General features: G+C 38.4%; 1 protein-coding gene and 2 long non-coding RNA genes across 5 annotated transcripts; 2 read left to right on the forward strand and 1 right to left on the reverse strand.

Moving 5' to 3' along the window:
* The first annotated feature begins 2,238 nt into the window (after positions 1–2,238).
* On the forward strand, positions 2,239–3,814 carry LOC149048536 (uncharacterized). The gene is made up of 2 exons (XR_016184537.1): positions 2,239–2,683; positions 3,158–3,814. It is a non-coding gene; the product is annotated as an uncharacterized LOC149048536 (long non-coding RNA).
* Positions 3,815–7,942: 4,128 nt separating this feature from the next.
* On the reverse strand, positions 7,943–11,174 carry LOC149048537 (uncharacterized). 3 transcript variants are annotated; one of them, XR_016184535.1, is made up of 4 exons: positions 11,028–11,167; positions 9,701–9,763; positions 8,940–9,134; positions 7,943–8,374 (listed from the first exon to the last, which is right to left on the reverse strand). It is a non-coding gene; the product is annotated as an uncharacterized LOC149048537 (long non-coding RNA). The 3 variants fall into 3 exon arrangements; XR_016184536.1 differs by having other exon boundaries at positions 9,701–9,712; positions 11,028–11,153; XR_016184534.1 differs by lacking the exon at positions 9,701–9,763 and having other exon boundaries at positions 11,028–11,174.
* An 87-nt stretch (positions 11,175–11,261) lies between these two features.
* On the forward strand, positions 11,262–19,767 carry LOC149048538 (uncharacterized). The gene is made up of 5 exons (XM_089198809.1): positions 11,262–11,458; positions 11,550–11,636; positions 14,170–14,208; positions 14,653–14,751; positions 15,493–19,767. The coding sequence occupies exon 5, from the start codon at positions 15,643–15,645 to the stop codon at positions 18,325–18,327; it is 2,685 nt and encodes an 894-aa protein (XP_089054935.1). The 5' UTR covers positions 11,262–11,458; positions 11,550–11,636; positions 14,170–14,208; positions 14,653–14,751; positions 15,493–15,642; the 3' UTR covers positions 18,328–19,767.
* Positions 19,768–22,423: the final 2,656 nt, after the last annotated feature.

Below are 22,423 nucleotides of genomic sequence, written 5' to 3' on the forward strand. Positions count from 1 at the left end.
TCACAAGATTTTCATAGGTTTTGATTTCATAGTAAGACAACTATGAGGAGCCAGATTTCAATGGCAAATTTTAAGACTGTACTAAGGAAGTGTTACAGGAACTAATTCAGCAAGATGAGTCAGATAATGAGAAAGAGGGGCATGCGTTTAACTGAAATTTAAGCCGGCCTACCCATATGTAAACTCCTAGCAGACGGAAAGTTTAAATAAAGGATTTTATAAAGGTCTCTAACTTTCACGTCTTTAATTTTTGCAGCACCTTTTTTTAGCGGGACTTTAATTATATGTGAATTTTTCAAAGTGACAATAAGGTAACTGGTACCAGAGTTTTTTCCTTGAATGACAAGAGTGTGTTTCATCTGCTAACCATGTTTGTACTTGGCAGGCTGTCAACGGGGGAACAATTCAGGGAAGTGTTAGCTGCCCTTACTTGTTTTTCTTAATGATTTAAATATTTTTCATAATGATGTTCCTGCCCTTTTTAAGAGAGTGTCTCTGTAAGAGCGGTCCGGTCGATTTTGCTTGAGACACAGATTTCGCTCGTTTCTCGTGTGTTGTAAGACATTCATGTACCTATACTAAAACCACAATCAGTTTGATCGGATCTCTTTATTTTTCAGAGTTTTACGGAAATTAAATTTCACTCGAGCGAAGGCTTGTCGTGACACTTTTCAAGACTTTAATTTCATACAACTTTGGAGGACAATTTACAAAAAACTACGGAACTCAGCAAAAAACAAATACCACAGCCATGTATATTAACTCTATCTTATCTATCGAGGTGACTTTCGTAAACATCACGTGTCAATCAAGGAAACAGGGAGACTTGAATGACACCTTATCGGTTCGCCTAAATCACACACGCCAAAACCGATCAAATTCAAGGTAAAATTTTGAAAAAGTGAGGCGTTCTTAACTGATCCAACTAACATAGCTAGGAAGTAGGTGCCATAGAAAAGGTAACTACAGAAAAAAACTTTGCGGCCCGACCTTTACGAGAACTTTATAACTCCGTGAACTTACCTAATTTTAGGCAATCTCCAAGTTTGGCCGCCATTTTGAGGGACTTGTTTACATGAAGCGTAACAGATATAAATCAAGCAGGTAGATCTAAAACCGTCAGAAATACATACGAAAGCAATTCAAATGAACTTTACTTTCAATTCAAGCGGCAAAATTTGAAATTGTTCGTTAAACTTATCATCCCCATGCGACCATTTATCCCAACAATTCAAACACTACAACTTTCTGAATTCCCCTCGTCGATTCCACCGCAAGAAATAACCTATGCCACTCAAGCTTCGACTCGAATGTGAAGTACGAATCAAATAACATAGCTGCTTCATCTTCGCGGCAATATCACGCTGGTATTTTGATTTTCCGATCGACAAGAACGGTGATCAAGAATCGATCGGTTTGTTTACCTCATAAACGTGACCGCTGACCAGCTGCTGAATGAAAACAGTACAGTTCAGTGGCGAGGGGCGGGGTGAGGGGTGGGTGCGGGCAGATTATCAAAATATTTTTGGGAACATTCGAACATATGCATTAAAGTATCATGATAAACATTAGGATTCTCAGTCTTAATGCGAAGGCATGCTTCGTGTTGCAGACAACTTTTATTTTACTCAGTATTCTTTTTTATTTCAAATACATTTCGTTCCAAATAGGACTAGCATCAGTTCATAGATTTAAAAACAAATCTTTACCACGTAAATAAATGTGTTTAGATAATCGAGATAACCATTGAACCTATTATATCGCACCTGAAATAACGTGTCTTGTCTTTGCTCAACTCTGAGAGCGTGGAGCAGCAAAGACGCGAGATACGAGTCTCGCGTGGAGCGGCTTCTCCATGCTCACAGGATACGCGTGGCCTCACTATCTTTAAGAAAAGTAAGAGACTGCTCGAAGTCTGTATTCCCTTCAACCATTTCATAAGAGTGACGCGAGTCTTTCAATTGAGTGAGAAAGTCACAAACCCATTCTTTACCTCACGAGCGTAACCACTGACCACTCACGAATTACAATAGGCTTCTCCTTTGACGCGGAAATTGAAATCGTATCGAATATACAAAGTTATAGTGAGTTCCTTCAGATCTCCCGAACTTGTATCGCGTTGGAAACAATTACAAGTACAGGAAGAAGTCGTTCATTAGCGAGACGTTCATTATGTCTCAGGACTCCTTTTTGAATGGCAAAGATGGAAAAAACTTTGGTTCATCGTGTGGCTTAAAGGGCATGTAAACCCAAAAATACATGTTTTTCTTATACTATGTAAAAAGTGGCGTAGAAAACGAATTTGAAATTAGTTTTGTCCAATTCGACTTATTTTAGGAGAAAATCGGCATTATCAACTGAAATTCCATTTCCGGTAAAAACAATAGCGAGAAGTCGTGACGTAAGCGGTGGAACCAAAATATTGCGCAACACATCTTCCCCAGTAGAACTGGTGTGGGAGTTCGTGTAAGTAGCGGTAGTTCGGAAGATGTTTTTTCAGAAGGTAGCGACTCGAATGCCTTAAGCTTAGTACATGACAGCGCTGGGGATAATCCAGAATCTTTAGGAGAGTCTGGGCCACGTCCTTGACAATATGAGCCGCGTAGGGTTCACCGAAGCGATCCGCACGAAGACAGTACAGAACATGTCGACAGCGATGCGACAGTCTCGGAAACTCAGACTGGTATTTAATTTACTTTGTGATTTATTTGTATTTAACATGAAAATGCAATACAGCGAGGGTACAATCTAAAGGAATGCAACAGAATTTTTTTAAACTTGAGCTTCTGAGAGTGTTTTATATAAAATTATCAAAGGTGCGAGTGTGGAACTTGTCAACCAATGCCGAAAACTCATGAAAGTGTTTGTTGTACGGAAATCGGGCAATTGTGGCAAAATGGCCTGAAACCCAGATAAGTTGTATCACTGAGCATCCAGGTTTTCAGTCAATTTGCCTCGATTTCTGGGTGCTGGAGACGGCCAAGTACGCTTACAGGCAGCAGTAAAGCACAGATAATCACACCAGAAACGACTAAGCTAAATATTTTCTGTTTCATCTGTTTTGTTACATTTTGAGATCGATTTACTTGAGTTGTTTCTGCCATTGATTTAATAATACAATACTAGAGCTAGTTGTTTTTCGCTTCTTTCCTGGCAGGAAATTTCGCTAAATTGCCTACAGATAGCTTGTTCGTTGGTGTTGGGGATATCTCAGCAAACACTTTAGGGTCGCTGTGCTATCTTGTGCGGTAAACAATATCCTTCATCTCAGAAGCATTTCCATCGATAAAACAAGTTGTATCATGTGCATTTCCTTGTGTGGCCTTCATAATTATCCAACCCTGTTTGTGTTTGCTTCGATTTGCATTATTGAAAAGATAGTTTTGCAAGCTGAAATCAGGATCTTTTAAGTTGTACTCAAAATGATGAATATTGTCCTACTGACCTTTGAATGTATTTTCACTGCTGTGAAAACCGTGACACAAATTCTTCTGCTGTTTCTCTGCAGGGTTTCTCAAAGGAAGCACTAAGTGGGGCTGGCATGGATTTTCTTATAGAACATAAGGGTTGATTATGGGATCCTGTATAGAATTCTTTGTATAGAACCGACAAAATTCCAGATCACGTTATAACACACTGATATCAACGAATTCTCTTTCTTTGATACGTGTTTCGACAGGCAAAGGTTCAGACATGTCAGTGTCTTTTACGGGCTCAGCGCTGGCTCCCAAACAACTGACTTCCCCATAATCTTTCATTAAATGAGAAAAAAGATGTTTTTAGAGAACCAATAAAGCTATTGTTGTTTAATTAACGAAACGTTCTCATGTAAATCGATTTTGTACTTTCTCTGTTGACCTCTAACTTTTGAAGAGCTCAACTTCTTTCTCAGTTTGGTCAGCCACTTCCGAATCCTCGTCGTCTGCCGACTGTATGGGTCGTTTTTCGTCTTCCGAATAATTTGCTTCTGGTGAGGCCTGAATCGTCGGTACAGCACCAGGAATAAAAATGACTGCTACAAACAACAGAACGTTCGAACGGCTCGACGAAATCGGCTATTTTCACTTGAACAAATTTCACAAATTGTCGCTTCAAATTTGCGTCATTTGGAAATATTTGCATTGTATGCCCAGTTTTGTTTGAATCAGTACAAAACTGGACGGCTCAACGCTTCACCATTACGAAAAAATTGATTATATTGAAGCAAACTGTACGTAAAAAAATCATGACGAGACCAACAAACAACGGCTGTAGAAAAGACTCCTTCGTGCCTCACGCGATTATAAAACGAGACTTTGGAGGATCCACCCGTGACGTCACAGGAAAGATGGCGCCATTCAAGATGGCGAATGTTTCGAATTTGGAAGAGCTTTTACAAAGTGAAAATGGACTTTTGAGAAAAAACGAATGGTACCTTTGGTGTACTTGATATATTTACTAAACATCCATGTGAAAAGAAAATGAACGTTTTTTGGGTTTACATGCCCTTTAAGTGGTTTGGTACGACTGTCTGAATGCAATGACGAAGTAAAACATCATTTGATAAGCTGCCACCTGTCTAAAGAGGTTTTTAAGTGAAAATGAGCTAATCTTGGCAAAGATTGGCCTATTTCACCTCACTCAGGAGGATAAACAAAAAAATGTGGATTTGCCATAGGCATCGCCACACTCTGGGGAAGTTTTGGAGAAGTGCAAAGGTAACATGTCAGTTTCCTGGTCATGATGGTGTCAGGAAGCGTATCCAAGGCAGAGATGTAATTACCTTGCATATGTCTCAGGACATTCAAAAGCTGTTTGGAGTTATTATTCCAGTGGAATCAGGTAGTCTTCAGTAACATTTTCTGTTATCTATTTTTGTCACGTGACATATCTGCTCGAAGAGAGAAGAAATTCTTTATTAGATGAAGGGTACTTAAGTACACATCACGTTGAAAAAAAATAGATCAATGTGTAAGTGCTTTTAATTACAGATGGAAATATGTACAATGTTGCTCGGTTGATAATCAATAATGTTTTTGTGGAAGATCAAATCACCTGACAACGCAATATACCTACTCATGTGTACGGTTCACAATTATTTGCGGTCAGTTTTCCTCAGTTTGTATGATTCTCATTAACCAGTATGATTAAATTTGCAGACTAAAAGACCCCTTATTTGATTGAGAATAATAAAAGTAAACCGTGCATGTCGGTTTTTAATTCCTGATGGATGCTAGTGGGCTTTACTTTAACTGAGAAATTTGCAATCGCTTACCTCAGCTCTCTGTGTCCCATGCCATAAGAAGAACAAGAAAAAAGTTGATAATAGTGAGTCTTGGCCGAGATAAGAAGAATCAGAGAAGAATCTACGGTCCCCAGAAACGCCACTATTAAACACGAGACAACTAAGGTAAATTGAATTAAGTGTTATTTGTTTTATTTAAAACTATCGTTCAGATTATAAGATACCCGAAAAACTCTCCTCACCGATTTTTTTCTTACATTCTGTTAATCAAAAGTTTCAATAATTATAAAGGCTTTCTTGTTGATCGTCTTAATAGCAACAGTTTCCAGGATCCAAGTGGAGCAAAAGAGAGAATAATTTTCTGTGTAGCTAGGTAAGGCGACATGCCGGCTTTATACTTCTTCCGGCGTGATAACGATAATGATGACAACAATGGGCAAAACACACCGTCCGCTAATGATGACGATCATCATAGTTATTAACAAATCTCAGTTATAGTCCTGAAAAAATCTCAGGGGGTCCTTTGAACAATCCACTTAATCTCGCCAGAAGTCAAAGTTGCCTACACTCAATCTAAGGTTCGTGCGATTTTACGACGAATTTTCAATTCCGGTGTGTTGCATGCGCGACTTTTGATAGAAAAAACCTGCACGCGCCATAACTTAAAAGAACGTGTCAGCGGAATGAATCAAATCGCTATCACTTTGCATACATTCTTGGGAACAGAAAAAATTACTTAGAGCAAACATTCTAAGTATAGTGTTCATTCCTTGCAATGGGGCATAAATAAAAGGTTCTGGTGGAAAAGACACCTTATTTTATACCACTGATGACAAGCAAAAAGGTTATATGGGCACCCGGTTAAAAATATATTGATAACTCTATTAATACCAGCTCTAATATAAAGGAGAAAGTTATGAGAATACAATAAAAGTTGTCTGTACCACGAAGCATGCCTTCACTGTTTAGACTGATAGTCCAAGAGCTTTTTGAGCATGTGTTCGAATATCTTATGACGATAAGCCCGCCACCCACTTCACCCCGCGCTATACTGTTTTCACTTAGCGGCTGGTCAGCGGTCATGTTTATGAGGTAAACAAACCGATCGATTCCTGATCGCAAAAATTTTTTTTGGGATCACTTTCTGAAGGAGCTTAGACACCAGGCTCAACTAGGGAACCAAGCCTTTTGATGACGTAAACAACTTTTCACTCACCACCCCCGACTGGTTGAAGTGTAGTTGGAGGGGGACAGGGAAGGAAACATTTTTGTTACTTGCGCGGGAAAAAAACAAATGAGAAGTTATCTATTACCTTTTTTTTGTTGTTGTAATTTTCCAGAAAAAACAAATGGGAAGTTATCTGTTACCTTTTTTTGTGTAATTTTCGCGGGAAATAATATTACCTTATCTCGCTCCGCTCCGTACATATACGAATCTTCTGCCTTTGGTTATAATACACTTTCTTCGTTAATTCTAAATATTACTCACGGTCAAATGGATCCAAAGGGAATTTCAAACCTTGGAAATACTTGCTTTCTGAATAGTGTCTTGCAAGCTCTGCTCTCAGTGACATGTTTTTCCGAAGGGCTCACTGGATTGCAGCACAATCACAAGAAGTGCACCTCATCTAAAACAGGTCTTGAAAATGTATTCAATATTATTTTAGCACGTCAAAATAACATTGATATTAGAGTGGAAGACATAAAATCCCAGCAGGCAAACAACATCAACCCATCGGTGAACTGTGTAATTGAACCAAGTACTTTTTTGATGAACCACAAAATTCGTCATCAGTGTGGTAATCCGCTTAGTTATTCTTGACATTAAGCTTATTTCGACTTTATGAAACAATTAAAATACGTATATTAAAATACGTATTTGACAACTGGATAATCTTGTTAGAACGTCACAGGAAGTTGTACCTTGTACGGAGCTACGAGTAAAATGTTTAAGGCCTTTTCACTGTTTATGGCGGTAAATTTATATTAGTCCTGGAAGCTTTGCAAGTCGTAGTTCTTTGCTCGATTATTTTTTGACACTGTTGTGTTGCGCGTTCATCTAAAATGTGCGTGTACGAGTACTAGGAGTGCAAAGAGTGAAAACGGTACGCAAACCTAACACTTTCGACCCCTCCCCATCCCCCAGCCCCACCCTCTGGACAAATGAGTAGTTTCTGGACCATATTGACTTGATAATCTTGGTAACTCCTAAATTGACTATGCCAATTTCCTGTGGATTAAATTAATTACAATCACAAACCTGTAGACAGCAAAATTAAATCCAGGAATGGTGTCCCTGCCACATGGAAATTTTTGTTTTTGGTTTCTTTTTTTTTCTGAGGGGGGGTAGAGTTCAACCCCCCCTCCCCTTTGAAAAATTCATTTCATGTCAAGCATTTCCTTAAAAAATTTTGGCACTTTTGGACCCCCTCTCCCCTGGAATTTTCAATGATCCTACTTGGGGTGGGAGTGTGTTGATCTTTCAATTCTTTCTAGAACTACACCTTTACTACACATTCTTTCTTACAAAAAGTGAATTTTGTGGTCAAAATGATCTCTATAATAATCACCTCCACCCTTACATTTTTCTTTTGCATGTGGGAGAATAAACATTGACATTGACAACAGTTCTATTTGCACTCAACATTTACATTTTTAGTTTAGCCAATAACTACAAGAAAAGTCAAATACTCATCACAAAGACAAGCTACCATAGTATTTCTTATACCCAATCACACACTTTATTAGTCAGTATTATTCAAACATTTATCCTGTTCCATTAGTGGTGTTTGTCTATTCATTCTTAAGGGTTGTACTATACAGAGCTTCCTGAAGGACTATTCTAACCCAGTGGAGCTGGAATCATCTTATTACTGTAGCAGGTAACAAATTTTAATAGCATTAAACCTAACACCAAAAGGACACACAAATACAACTATTTTTTTGATAACTGCTACAGTGCTTAACACTATAAACTACAATGCACAAAGCAGACTATTTTCTTCCAGTGCAAGAAATTAGGAATGTCAAAGCTACTATAATTGTACAAATTCAAGTTCTTATGCATGGATTGAAAAGAGTAGGAGATGCAGTCCCTGTTGCTGTGGTCTGGTCTCTGTGTCTGTGTGTTGTGAAGAATACAATTCATTCCTGTAATCAATTGAGAAAAGGCAAATAATGAAATAAAAATTCATACAAATACAAAATGCAATAAGTCCACATTAGCTTATTAGCTGCCTTCAATACAACATCATTTAACAAATAAAGAGATGATGATGACAACAAGGATGATGATGGTAATGATGGTGATGGTGATGTCAAGGATCATGGTTAGTGGTATAGGAGACTGACTGGGTGACCTCCAGTAACTAGAAGATGAAGAAGCAACAGTATGTGTAATGCCTCATTCCATGCTGTCTAGTTACTTGAAAAACTAGTAGCCCCCTGCCCCCCTCCCCTTGCTGATTCCTGTCTATGTATAATGAATTGCACAAATATTAAATTATGCATTCTTTCATTTTTACTACATCAGTTGCTCCCAGAGTACTGATGCATGGAAGAGGCTAGTCACATGCCAGGCACCTCTGTCATTTTGCATTCAAATGGTAAGATTTCAAAATGATGGAAAAAAACTTCACAACTTAATAGATTACAAAGAGAAAGTGTTATTGTCCATGAGGGTACCACCATTTCTTCTGGTCATTATGTGTGTTACCTAAAAAGAGAAGAGAGGTGGTATTTTTCAAGTGATACCACAGTTCGACAGTCTTCACATCTTGAAGCTACAAGCCAGGAAGCATATCTCCTCTTCTATGAAAAAGATGAGGTTGAAGACATGCAAGAGGTTACACATATTTCTTCTATGTCTGTTAAGGTCCAAAACTGTCTACCACAGATGCCCAGTATGCCTCTAAAAAGGAAGAAGTTTCCTGTCAAGTTTTGTCTTCCACCTGGTTACTATGCATTAAAGGCTGAAAAACCTGGCATTTTCAAGACAGCTACTGGAAGTATACCCTGGAAATATTCTACACTGGATGTAGCATCAGTATTAGCAAAGCAGAGGGAATTGCCATGGCTGGGGTCCAAATCTCAGGGAATCCTAGAATTAAAGCATGGGAGCCAACTGATGTTGAAAAGCTCCTTCCAGCTAAACACAAGATAAGTGACGGCAAACTTTCCAATTTTGTGATAGACTATATTTTTCTACTGATAGAAAGTCAGTCTCAAGCCAGTAACAAGAAAGTTTTTACTGTCAACTCCGATGTTTATAACAACATGGCACAATTCTCAATGAATATTTTCTTGAAGCATAAGTATGACTTGCTTTATGAGAACATTTCAGCAGCAGACATGATTCTGTGCCCAGTACTGCATGGATCATATATTATCAGAGAGAAGCCAACATGAAAGTTCGTAAAAATTTCAACAATCAGAAAAGAAGAAGGAATCTTTCACACAATGTTAGAAAGAACTTACCAAATGCTGGGCCTAAAAGATAGAGCAATCATTGGAATGAGTTCTGAATCCGTTTTTACAGAGCTATAAAAATGGAAAGAACTTAGCAATACCCCATTGGACACAACCATTTTTCCTAACAGCTGACTAAAATTATTGAAGCAATAACAGTAGCTGCTTTCATCTGAACTGATTTTTATCTAATCAATGCCAGCACATGAATACTCAGAGAAGTTGGAGTAGTTTCATTGCAAATTTTTCAATATTCTTTGCAGCAAAGGATGGGAAAAATTAATTATTATAAATAATTATTATCATCATTATCATTGTTATCATTATTATCACTATTATCATTATTATTATTGTGTTTCAAACTTTACCACTTCCCTTCCCCAAAGCAGCTACATGTATACAATACAGGGCCTTTTAAAAAGTCCTCAATGTTTAATGCCTCGAGGCTTGCTGGTTTGGCAGTCAGTGGAAAGGTAATGAAAGAAATACATTCAGCTGGATTTATATGATTATAATTAACATTCAAATATTGATTCTAACTCTGCACTGACTCAGGATATAAAAAACAAGACATTGATTGCATTATATATGGTGGCTTGATGCAAATGAGCCAAGAGAGCTTTTTTTTTTTCAGGTACATGATCATAAAAAAGCCCCATGTTCTGTAGTTGTAAGTCATAGAGTGAAATTCAGTACTTTAACTATATTCAGTAGACCTCAATGCAGTTTTCAACATTACCTTAGTGTCAAATAATTTTTGTGACAATTCTGTTATCATAAAAATATCAGTAATACTGCAAATTTCAGCAACAGTTGTACACGTTATAGGAAAATGATTCTTCTGTAAAAAATTTTTCTTCTAGCAGACTTAAATTTTCTGAAAAAAATAACATACAATGTATGGAAAAACTATCACAAACAACAGGGCAGATTCAAGGAAAGGTACAGCCATAGCCAGTATGAAGCAAACATCCCCACCACTCCCAAAATGCATTATCAGTTGCCTCAGATGTCCAGGCTGTCCAGGGAACAATTTAAACGTTAAATAAGTACAGTTTTGCGTATTCAGATTAATTACTGCTAGGTGCATTATTTTATGACAACGTACTTTAACAAGTTAGGTATATATATATATATTTCATATCACAAAAGCAAATAATTTCTGGTGTTATCGCTAATTGGGATATCAGATCAAGAAAGTATAAGTTTAGTAATAAAGAGTTTAATTTTGGCTGAAGGTTTTTCGAGTTATTAATTTGACAATTCACTGTACGTTGTAAAATTACAAAGCAAAACACTAAATTTAGGTTGAAAAACACTAAAAATACTTACTTACCTTCGGTCTCAAAACGTTTTTCACTATACTGCTGTAAAAATTTGAGTTTGTGTTTACTACAAGCCGATGTTTCTTGTATACTCCAATGTGACGACATAAGCTAGTGGCAAAAAAGGTCACGCAAGCAAGCAAAGGCCTGGGCACAAATTCAGTAGGCTTGGCTACTGAGTTGAGCCTGGTTTCTAAGCTCCTTTGAAAAGTGATCCCAAAAAAAATTTTTGCTTCCTGATCACCGTTCTTGTCGATCGGAAAATCAAAATACCAGCGTGATATTGCCGCGAAGATGAAGAGGTTATGTTACTTGATTCGTACTTCACATTCGAGTCGAAGCTTGAGTGGCATAGGTTATTTCTTGCGGTGGAATCGACGAGAGGAATTCGAACACTAGTTGTAGTGTTTGAATTGTTGGGATAAATGGTCGCATGGGGATGGTAAGTTTAACGAACAATTTCAAATTTTGCCGCTTGAATTGAAAGTAAAGTTCATTTGAATTGCTTTCGTATGTATTTCTGACGGTTTTAGATCTACCTGCTTGATTTATATCTGTTACGCTTCATATAAACAAGTCCCTCAAAATGGCGGCCAAACTTGGAGATTGCCTAAAATTAGGTAAGTTCACGGAGTTATAAAGTTCTCGTAAAGGTCGGGCCGCAAAGTTTTTTTTCTGTAGTTACCTTTTCTATGGCACCTACTTCCTAGCTATGTTAGTTGGATCAGTTAAGAACGCCTCACTTTTTCAAAATTTTACCTTGAATTTGATCGGTTTTGGCGTATGTGATTTAGGCGAACCGATAAGGTGTCATTCAAGTCTCCCTGTTTCCTTGATTGACACGTGATGTTTACGAAAGTCACCTCGATAGATAAGATAGAGTTAATATACATGGCTGTGGTATTTGTTTTTTGCTGAGTTCCGTAGTTTTTTGTAAATTGTCCTCCAAAGTTGTATGAAATTAAAGTCTTGAAAAGTGTCACGACAAGCCTTCGCTCGAGTGAAATTTAATTTCCGTAAAACTCTGAAAAATAAAGAGATCCGATCAAACTGATTGTGGTTTTAGTATAGGTACATGAATGTCTTACAACACACGAGAAACGAGCGAAATCTGTGTCTCAAGCAAAATCGACCGGACCGCTCTTACAGAGACACTCTCTTAAATATGCAGACGACTCCTCTATTATAGCTCTTGTAAGAAGTAATTTTGATCCATCTTCCAGTTTAGTAGAACTATTATTAAATCGGCCTCGAGAGAATAATATGACATGCAACTCTAGCACTTGTTAGGAAGAAGAACAATAAACTGCTATATAAGCAAATATGCAATATTCCAGTGTAAAAGTCTGTCATTACCAGGTGTTACCCTTCAAAGTAACTGCAAGTTCAGTGAACAAGTAAGACTGAAATTAGTCAGGGCAAACAGAGACCCCTAAATTCCAAAGCAAACACTTTGGTATTTCTCGTAGACTGACTCAATCTTCTGAGCGTGTGGTAAATAAAATTATAGCACGACTGAACAAAGTGTAAATGACGTCGAAAGAGCGTGACTGTTGTTGAATACATGAATTCATCTTTATATACTGACCGGATACTCCTGCAATATGAGATATCATCTGTGGAAGAGAATGAGAAGGCAGATATACTCCCTTTCCTCATTCAAAATTGCAAAGTTGTAAAATGAGTTAGTCAAGAAATTTGCTGGGTGAATTTCACACTTGAATGATTTTACAGCTGTCACAACAGTACTCCAGAAAAGAAGTCATACCGAAACATAACCCCATAAATTGTCGCCTTGAAACAATGTTTTACGTGCTGAAATCTAGAAAATCTCATTCCTGTCTCAAGCTTCGAACACAGTGGTTTTGTCACTCAATTTTTCAGAAAAATTCAATTACTCGTGACTGATAAATTTACATGTGAAATCGGCTGTGAAATGTGACAAAAAACAGGGGAGGAGAACTGATTTGTCAATCACAGTTCGTGTTCGGCTCGACTCTCACGTGAGAAAACTGTGAAAATGGCGGGTCAAAGTTACTTTGGTGTTTCGGAGGTCTATATGTGGCTTTCGTCAATCTCGCATGGATTAAACCTCGAAAGGCTAGCCCCAGAGTTTGAGAGGAGAGGCTTTCAGAGTATGCATTCGCTAAAATATATTGGGCAGAATGATCTGGAAGTCATAATAAATTATCCAGACAAGTTGTTACTGGAAGAGAAGAATTCTCGAGAAAGAGCTAGAGGAGATAAAGCCGTCTCTACAGCCCAAGGAACTTTTTCCATCTCCTTACACTGGGTCTCAAGTTTTTAGCCCTATTAATTCTCCTGTGCTCGTCAGCACGACCAGCTCAGGCCCGGCTTCAAGCTCATCCAACATGCCTGTAAGTGGAACCATGTATCAACAAAGCGCGGTTAACAAAAGCAACAAGCAGTCAACAACCTATCTTGAGAAGAAAAGCGGCGAACTAACGGAAAATCTCTCCATAATACAAACACAGATCAAAAGTGCTATTGACCGGCTTGAAATTGCTCGTAATCAGTATGAACAAGCATTGAGCAAAGCTAACAGACGGAGAGCGGGAAAACTTTGCACCCAATGTCATCAGCCGGACCACTACAAAGCTCGCTATTCAAACCCTAAATTGTGGTGACCCGAAAACAATGACCCCCCCTACGGACCACCACAAAAAATAGCCGAAAAAAAAGGTACAGAAAATATAAACAGAAATGACAAAAAGATTTGACTTACCATTTGAATGGACTGACCGCTCGTGTCGGCGTAAATTCGAACGCTTACTTCCGCAGAATTAACAGACTCGGGCGCAAGGTAATATTAATCGCATATTGCTACCTATTTCGCTGTGGCGATGTGTGAAAGACCACGAAAGACCCGTATGCTTTGAAGATCAAAAACTTCATTTGCGTACTGTTTTGCCACCGCCATTTTGTTGGGCTCCGCCTCCCGCGTTCACGATCACGAACTCGACCCAGGCCTCACGAAAAACAACACGACTTCTCTCCTCTCTCGTGGCAGCCATGGATGACCAGTAAGAATTCTTGAATATTAATCACCTTTATTCTTTTGTTCTTGTGGGCCATCCACATTTATTTGCACTTAAAACAGATTGCAAACATATCTATCTTTCTTTCTTTAAGAGAAATGTGGAGGTGTGTGAAATATTGGACAGTGATGAGGTGAGTTGAATTTTAAGTTAAAATTCCAGGCACGAAGCCCTATGATCCACTGGAGACTATTAGATTAATAGAGCAGCGAAACGACTTCCTATTAGATTTTTCCTATGTTTGAATTAAATTTGAACTACATGGCAATTGCTGTTCGAAGGAAAGAAGGGGAATAATGCACGTTAGTACATAACACTTCTTTTGGTATTATAATACAAGGGTAGTGCGTAAGAATTGTATTATCTTTCTAACTTTCTTATCGTAAATTTTAAATCCTTCATTTAGTTTACTGGAATGAAAATTCTCTTTTATACTATCTGCTTATCTGAAACTAAAAGAAAGAAAAGACTGGAATGAATCTTTAATTAGGCCATGAACTGCGTGTGGCTGTGTGTAAATGTGTTGCTTGCTTGAATGCTTGCTTGATTGATTTACTTATTGAACTGTGGCTTACAGGAGCGTCAGGACTTGATTGATAACACAGATGATGATATTGATCATAATACTGGCAGTGGGGATGAACATTTCATAGGCAGCAATGAAAGTGTGACAGAGGTATTTAATGGCAGTATATTAATTAAATTATATTGCCCCCTATTTGCCTTGGTCAGGTTTCTTCCTTATAAAGTCATACTGGTATAAAGACACATATCTTCTTTCAAAGGTGTATATTATGGGAGCCAGCCAAAAAATCGATTCAAATTGTCTGCCTTGTGTGAAATGATGATGAAATAAATGTTGGCAGACCTATCATCAGTTTCACCTTTTTAATTTGCAGGGCCCCACTGAAAAGCGCCAAGGCGAGCGGGCTCCTAGATAACTATTATTATTATTATTATTATTATTATTATTATTATTATTATTATTATTATTATTATTACCTCTCCGGCTAATACGTGTAATTTGGTGGAGCTTTGTACTTTCATCTGCTTTCTAATTGGAGTACTTAATACTGTCTTAGCCATTTCATGTAAATTTTATGTTTGTACTGATCACAGCCATACATTTCTTTGTATCTTAGTTTCAAGGTTGTTATTCAAATTCCAATTTTTTTTTTTTAAATTTTGACCAGAGTTGTAGTAGAGTCTTGCTGAAAAGAATGACACATTTCTAAACAAATTGGCTGGGATATCTTATTATTTTTATATTTGATTAAAAGTAAGAAGCATTTATCTGCTTGCACAGACAAATTGTTGATGCATTTATAAAATGCAACTGGTGAGACAGATGCAAATGTTATCATAGTAGCACTTTAAGGGAAAAGAAACTTTGCTTACATGACTTTCTGTTTTATAGAACCTTGAACATCTTGCTGAGGAAGAGCGTTTTGATGTGTCTAAATCACCCCAAAAACTGAATGGAAAGAACTACAAACTCTATAATGGTAATTCTGAGTGCAAGGTTGTATCTATTGAGAACCTAGATAATCCCTAGGTCGTTCCACTTATGATGAATTGCCAAGATGAAAATCCTTATCTTATAAGCAAAGCGGTTCCCATAGGATATCAGGACAATGGAACACTTGTCTTGAACATTGATGCACTGCAACACAGGAAAGATTTGTACTCAGACGAGAATGGGTCATGGGTAATGACAGGCTGCAAGGCCAAGTTTTATACCATCATAAGAGACGAGGAGGGGAAAGTGGCTGAACTTGAAAAGGTCAACACTCAGGCAAGTTCGGATGTTGTGGTGAGAAGAACATACACATGTTCCTCGTACACGTCATATCACAAGACAATAGTGTCAATCGAATTTGGCAAGGACATAGAGAAATGGTTTCCACTTGTGCTTCTTAGTTATAACTTTGATGGAGAGCCATCAAAATTTACAGTCAAGAAGCATGGGAATCGCACCTCTTCAAATATGCCTCGCATCCGATCGAAAGAGAGCACCAAGCAAAAAGTTGCAAAAAAAGCCATGCAATGCGGTCCTAAGAGGGCGCTGCATTTTGCAAGAAAGGAAGCTAGTGGCATCTGTGAGGTGGAAAGCATCAGTTCTATCCCACACAACTTAAAACAAGTCGAATACCTAACTCGGAATCCATCGGAAAAAGTGAAAAAAGACCCACTAGCATCTGTTCTAGAACTACAGAAGACAACGTTTCCTGGCTTTATCCGTGAAGTAGTCTGCAACGATTTGCCTACGGTCATGTTATTCACTGATCGACAGTTAGACAATATTGTGAAGTTTTGTTGTCACGACAGGGTAAACGAGGTCTCTGAACTTGGAGTTGATGTAACATTTCAACTCGGTCCATTCTACGTGCTTGTAACAAGTTTTAAGAATACAGTTCTTCGAGTAAAGGGAGCAAACAACCACCCCTCCTTTTTAGGCCCTGTTATGATCTGTATGACCAGAGATGAATCAACATACCTCTCCTTTATTCATTGCCTCATTCGTGAAAAGCCTGGTCTCAGTGAGTTTATTCATGCCACTGGCACAGATGACGAACGTGCATTAACAAATGCTCTTGCTGCCGGTCTCAGGAATGCAGCACCTTTGCTTTGTTACATCCACAGCCAAAGAAACATCAAGGAGAAATGTAGAAAGCTTGGTCTGTCCTCCGCATTGGTGTCCCGCATTTGTCAAGATCTCTTTAAACCAAGAAGTGGATTAATTTGGTCCAGTTCACTAGAAGAATTTAACAACAATGCAACAGTACTCATGGAAGAGTGGGATACCCTGGAACGGTCCGAGAAATCTGGTCCACCAGCCTTTACACAGTATTTTCGCAAACATAAGCTTAATGACATGTGTTCAAAGATGGCTGCATTTGCTGTGAAAGACCTTGGCTTGGGAAACAAGCCATACGAACAGAACATTCCAGAATCAGTCAACGATATGATGAAAGATTGGATGAAGTACATTCCCCAGGAAATGGACAGACTCATTGTCAACCTGTATGACTTTGTGCAATCATTTGATCAAGAAGAAGAAATGGCATGGTTCCAGTTGTCCGACAAATGGGAAGTCTGCCACCAGTTCCAGCAACACTTACCAAGGAAGAGCCATGCAGAGATGACCCAAGAAGAGCGAAAGGCCTTCCTTAAAAAAGTTAGCAGAATTTGCCCAGATCCAGAAGCTTACAAGAGGTGCTGCAATTTCAAGGTTCAACCATTATACAGTTCCTCGGCTCGCCACTCTTCAAGACAGTCAGCTTGTGATCTCATCGACCTTTCTGCACTGAGTGGCCACTTTTCTAAAGAGGAACAAGCCAGTCTCCTAGAAAAAGCCAAGACTGTGCTGCACAATGACCAGTTTCGCCAGGGGTTTAAGGATAGCGTCTACTTTGTGGACAGTGGAGGACAACTTCCTCACCAGGTTCAGTGCTTTAAGAGTGGAAAATGTACATGTGATTGTAATTTCTTTGGGCGAAACAACCTTTGTCACCACTGCCTGGCTATTGCCATCCATCGAAATTGTGTGGCAAACATTGTGACAGCCTACCAAGGCCGAAGTCTCCACAAGATATCAGCAGCGTCTGCACCAAAAAATGTTGGAGGGAAGGCTCCATCTAGAAAAAGGCCTCTACCTGTAACTGAAGTGGAAGTGCACCATTCTTCAGATATGGATGCAGATGTACAGAACAGAGGCTCAAATTTCCAATCTGAAGTTGTGAATCTCACAACTCTTGTTATTAGAAGAGCTGAAAGACCAGTAGATCCTCCACCCTCTGCACCTTTGGTTCTCAAAAAGATTGCTGGTAACATCAAAAAGTGCGCTGGGTGCTTCAAGGCTCTAACATCCAATGTTGTGGGATACCAGAGTCCAGATGATCAGCTATACTGTTTTGCCAGATTCGAGTGCTATCATTTCTTCAATAAGGCAACAAATGCTTGGCAGTTAGCAACATCAACGAGACACTACCACCTCAACCCTGTCTGCACAAAGGTGTCATCAAAAATAACGTCCGATAGCAGTCTCATTGAAACTGGTAGCTCGCGTCAACTGGTTCTTGATAGATTCCAAGTAAATTTAGATGAATTTTGTAGCTGCCTTTTGTTTCCTTGTATGTCCATGCACTTCTTTCAAGAAACTCAGTTGTATGCTCGCAGGTTAATCTTTCCTGGAGTTTTACTCTTTACTTTAACTGCCTTGCATCTCTTTAAATCTAAAGGTGGCCCCTGAAAAATTAAAAGGTGATACCTCATAATTATATCCTCCTTTTTTAAGGGTCGCCAAATTGACATTATTTTAAAGTGTTCAATGGATTGACATATTACACATTCTCTTGGATTAACTCTAAGAGATGTCTATGGAGTGTTGGGTGTGTACCCTGAAATGAAAAATCAAGTTATGGTGATCGTGATTTCATTAGACCCTGACGTTTTTGCTTTTGTAGAAAATAAAAGAATCTGTTAAGGATAAGTAGCGGGATTTCCAACTATTTACATTTATGGACGTTAAAGTTTAAAACATTGAGAATTGTTTACAAATTAATTACATAACAGTTGTTTACGAGTTAATGAGATTCAGGTCAATTTAATTTAGGCATGTGGCTTATAATGGTTTTAAACATTTTTTCCACCCCTAATAATGGTGTGACAAAAATGTCCAATCATTGGTGAACTAGTTGAGATCTTTTTATTCCATTGGCAGTTACCATGGCAGCAGTGGGGTGTTTTAATGGGTTATACTGTTGCTATGGTAACCACCTATGGCAGTGAAATGGTCAAAACTTCTTAACCAATGATTGAGAATTTTATTGATACCATTATTGCAGCAGTAAATGATTCAGAGTGCTAGTATTGATTGATTAAGTGTAAGAGCAAGAAAGAGCCGGGAACTGCTAAGACCCACCTTATATTGTTCAAAGATAACGACTGTAGAGGTCACACATAAATCTTAGTATCACAGATAATATTGTTACCGGGCTACTGTTATCAAAATAGAAGTTGTGTTATCTAAAAGTTGTGTTTCACATACAGTTTACTGCTTTACCCTGTATGCAAAGTATGATACCATTAACACAGAAGAGAGGAAATGGACAGTGTTCTTGGTACTATTTCTAAACCTCACAAGAGTGCACAAGTTGATGCCTTTTTGCCATTAATTAGTAAATGTATACCCTAAGACTGGTCCTTTCTAAGGATATTGCATTTGAAAATGTGTTGAGATAATTTAATAAAGGTTATGGCTTGTTTTGTTGTGCTACTGAACAATTCCCTACACCTGTTTTAGCTTGTTGATATTTTTAATACCAAAGAATTGTTATGTACAATGTTTCCTTCAAACAGCAATTGCCATGTAGTTCAAATTTAATTCAAACATAGGAAAAAATCTAATAGGAAGTCGATTCGCTGCTCTATTAATCGAATAGTCTCCAGTGGATCATAGAGCTTCGTGCCTGGAATTTTAACTTAAAATTCAACTCACCTCATCACTGTCCAATATTTCACACACCTCCACATTTCTCTTAAAGAAGGAAAGATAGATATGTTTGCAATCTGTTTTAAGTGCAAATAAATGTGGATGGCCCACAAGAACAAAAGAATAAAGGTGATTAATATTCAAGAATTCTTACCGGTCATCCATGGCTGCCACGAGAGAGGAGAGAAGTCGTGTTGTTTTTCGTGAGGCCTGGGTCGTGTTCGTGATCGTGAACGCGGGAGGTGGAGCCCAATAAAATGGCGGTGGCAAAACAGTACGCAAATGAGGTTTTGATCTTCAAAGCATATGGGTCTTTCGTGATCTTTCACACATCGCCACAGCAAAATAGGTAGCAATGTGCGATTAATATTACCTTGCGCTCGAGTCTGTTAATTCTGCGGAAGTGAACGTTCGAATTTACGTCGACACGAGCGGTCAGTTCATTCAAATGGTAAGTCAAATCTTTTTGTCATTTCTGTTTATATTTTCTGCATCGTTTTTTTTCCGGCTATTTTTTAGGCTATTTTTTGGGGTGGTCCGTAGGGGGGGTCCGTGGACTGGTCCATAAGGTAGTCCATGGACCGGGTCCGTAGGGGGGTCCGTAGGGGGGTCCACGGACCGGGGGTCAGTGTTTTCGGGTCACCCCCCTACTTGTATGGACATGAACAATTGTGGCGCGAGCGAGAAACCCAGAAAGCAAAAGTGAGATCACGGAACTACGAAAGCTTATCAAAGATTTGCAGAAGAAAGAAGCTAAAGCATCAGAAGAGCTTCAGTCATTCAAGCTTGCCAAGGAACGCTCAGTCAATAGCTTTTTTGCGGTTATGCGTCCCCGACTGAGGCGGCAAAACGAAGGCCATTATGTCAACAGGTTTTCTTTAGATAAAGACTTGATACTATTGAAGAAAATTTTCAAAAATAAGATTCCAATTGATACCTCGCGAGATTGGGAAATGCCGTTCCTTATTGAGTGTTACAGGAGAGGTCTTCCGAGCGTAGACAGCATGTGAATTGTTACGCATAACTGTTTACCGTTACATAGAACTAACTGGCGAATTCACATTGATTTGATCGAAGTTCTTGGAAAAATGTACTGTTGCGTTGTACGACATGAAAGAAATAAATGTTGTTTTGAATTTTCTTGTGCTGCTTACCCGTACTTTGTGAGAAATCTATTGTTCCATCTCCCCAACGCTACTGGTCAATTTGCGAAAAATTTTCCGGGGTGGACTTGGTTAGAGTAGTCGCACCTTAAACTAGTTCAGTTATATCAACAAATCAAACCATCTGGTATTGTATGAGTACCACTCAGATGTAGGTCAGATCAAAGTGCTCTGTGAGCAAACTCGTGAATTGACACATGATTTTTTAGATTATGTTTAATGTTATCTGGTTTAGGGAATTTTGTGGTTGATTGTCATATCTAGAGTACTAGCAGTAGTTCAGTGTTCGCTAATGTAGCAAAGAAACAAAGTAACGTTGGGATAAGAAGGCATTACAATTGAAATGATAATGCTATTACATTTGACAAGGTGGATGATGTCATGTGTTTTAAACGTCTATCATTTTTGTTTCTGGTTCAAAAGAAAAGGTTGGAAGTAAATGTGGGTGAAAAGTGAAATTTACTGTCTTTCGTTGTAAATATTAGAAAATCAAGGCAATACTGTCTTAATGAAAACATTAACGATTCCCTCTTTATCAAATGAGACAAACGGGAACGAGCTTTGAGTGATATAACTAAGCCAAGCCTGCCACCGTCATTTTGGATCTCCGCCTGGGTAGATTTAGGTCACGTGCTAGGCAACGTATGATCAATAACAAGATAGAATTTCATTTCAGGCCTATTTATCAATTTTGTGGTGTGTAACTTTCGCATTTTAGTACGTTGTTTGTATGTTGAATCTTCAATTTGTCTTGAAACTTAAAAGAAAATTGTTCTTTAAAAATTCACTGAAAATCGGTAGCTAAAATTGTTTGTTTAGGTGTTATCTGATTTTCGTGTCAACTTGTTATTTCGTCAGTCGCCGGCATCTTTCGTTGCTTCTCACAGGAAAAACACACGCGACGAAACGTAATGATCAATTTTGTCCTCAATCTCACGCTATAACAGAAAAAGCTTTTGAACATCTGTAAACTCCGAACGCTTCGCAGTAAGTGATATTTTCAATGAATCTTCGGATTATTTTCAAGTTCAAGGACTGTAAATTACAATTTTATGAAAAACGAAGGTTGTTCTGTTATTTCAGTGTGAATCCTTGCATGCCTGCCAGTCGCTGGCGCCGCTTGTTGAAACTAAAACGAAAAAAAAAACTCTTTTAAGATTATCATTGGCTTCTTTTTCACCCCACCACTATTCTTAGCAACAAAGGTCGCCATTTCGTCTGTTTATTGCTCGCCAAAAACTATAAAATGCACTCAAAAGCCTAAAATCTAAAAAAAGTTTACAGGAATCGACCAATCGAGCGAGCGAGCGAATGGCATTCCCCACATCGTATCTATAACTCGCTCTTGCGCATGCGCGCAATTCACGAGTTAAAAACAAGGAATGAAAAAAGGCATTGGTATATACCAGGCCTGTAGCAATAACTCTGGTATTAACTAACATTTCACTGAACAACAGTGTCATTATTGGAGACTTTACTCTAAATTGGCTTCTTAAAACAGACAGAAGACCTATGTATAATCTTCTGGCGAGGGATAAACATTACAAACAACTCATATCAACTTATACAACTGACAACAACACAGTAATTGATCATATGTATGCAAATATATCTAACATTGATGTACAAGCACGTGTTTTAGACATATTTCACAGATCATAAAGCTGCTTAGGCCTCATTTTACAGTGTCA

The sequence above is a fragment of the Pocillopora damicornis genome, chromosome 3 (assembly GCF_964200805.1).
Source record: "Pocillopora damicornis chromosome 3, jaPocDami1.2, whole genome shotgun sequence".
In the NCBI taxonomy this organism is placed as follows: domain Eukaryota; kingdom Metazoa; phylum Cnidaria; class Anthozoa; order Scleractinia; family Pocilloporidae; genus Pocillopora; species Pocillopora damicornis.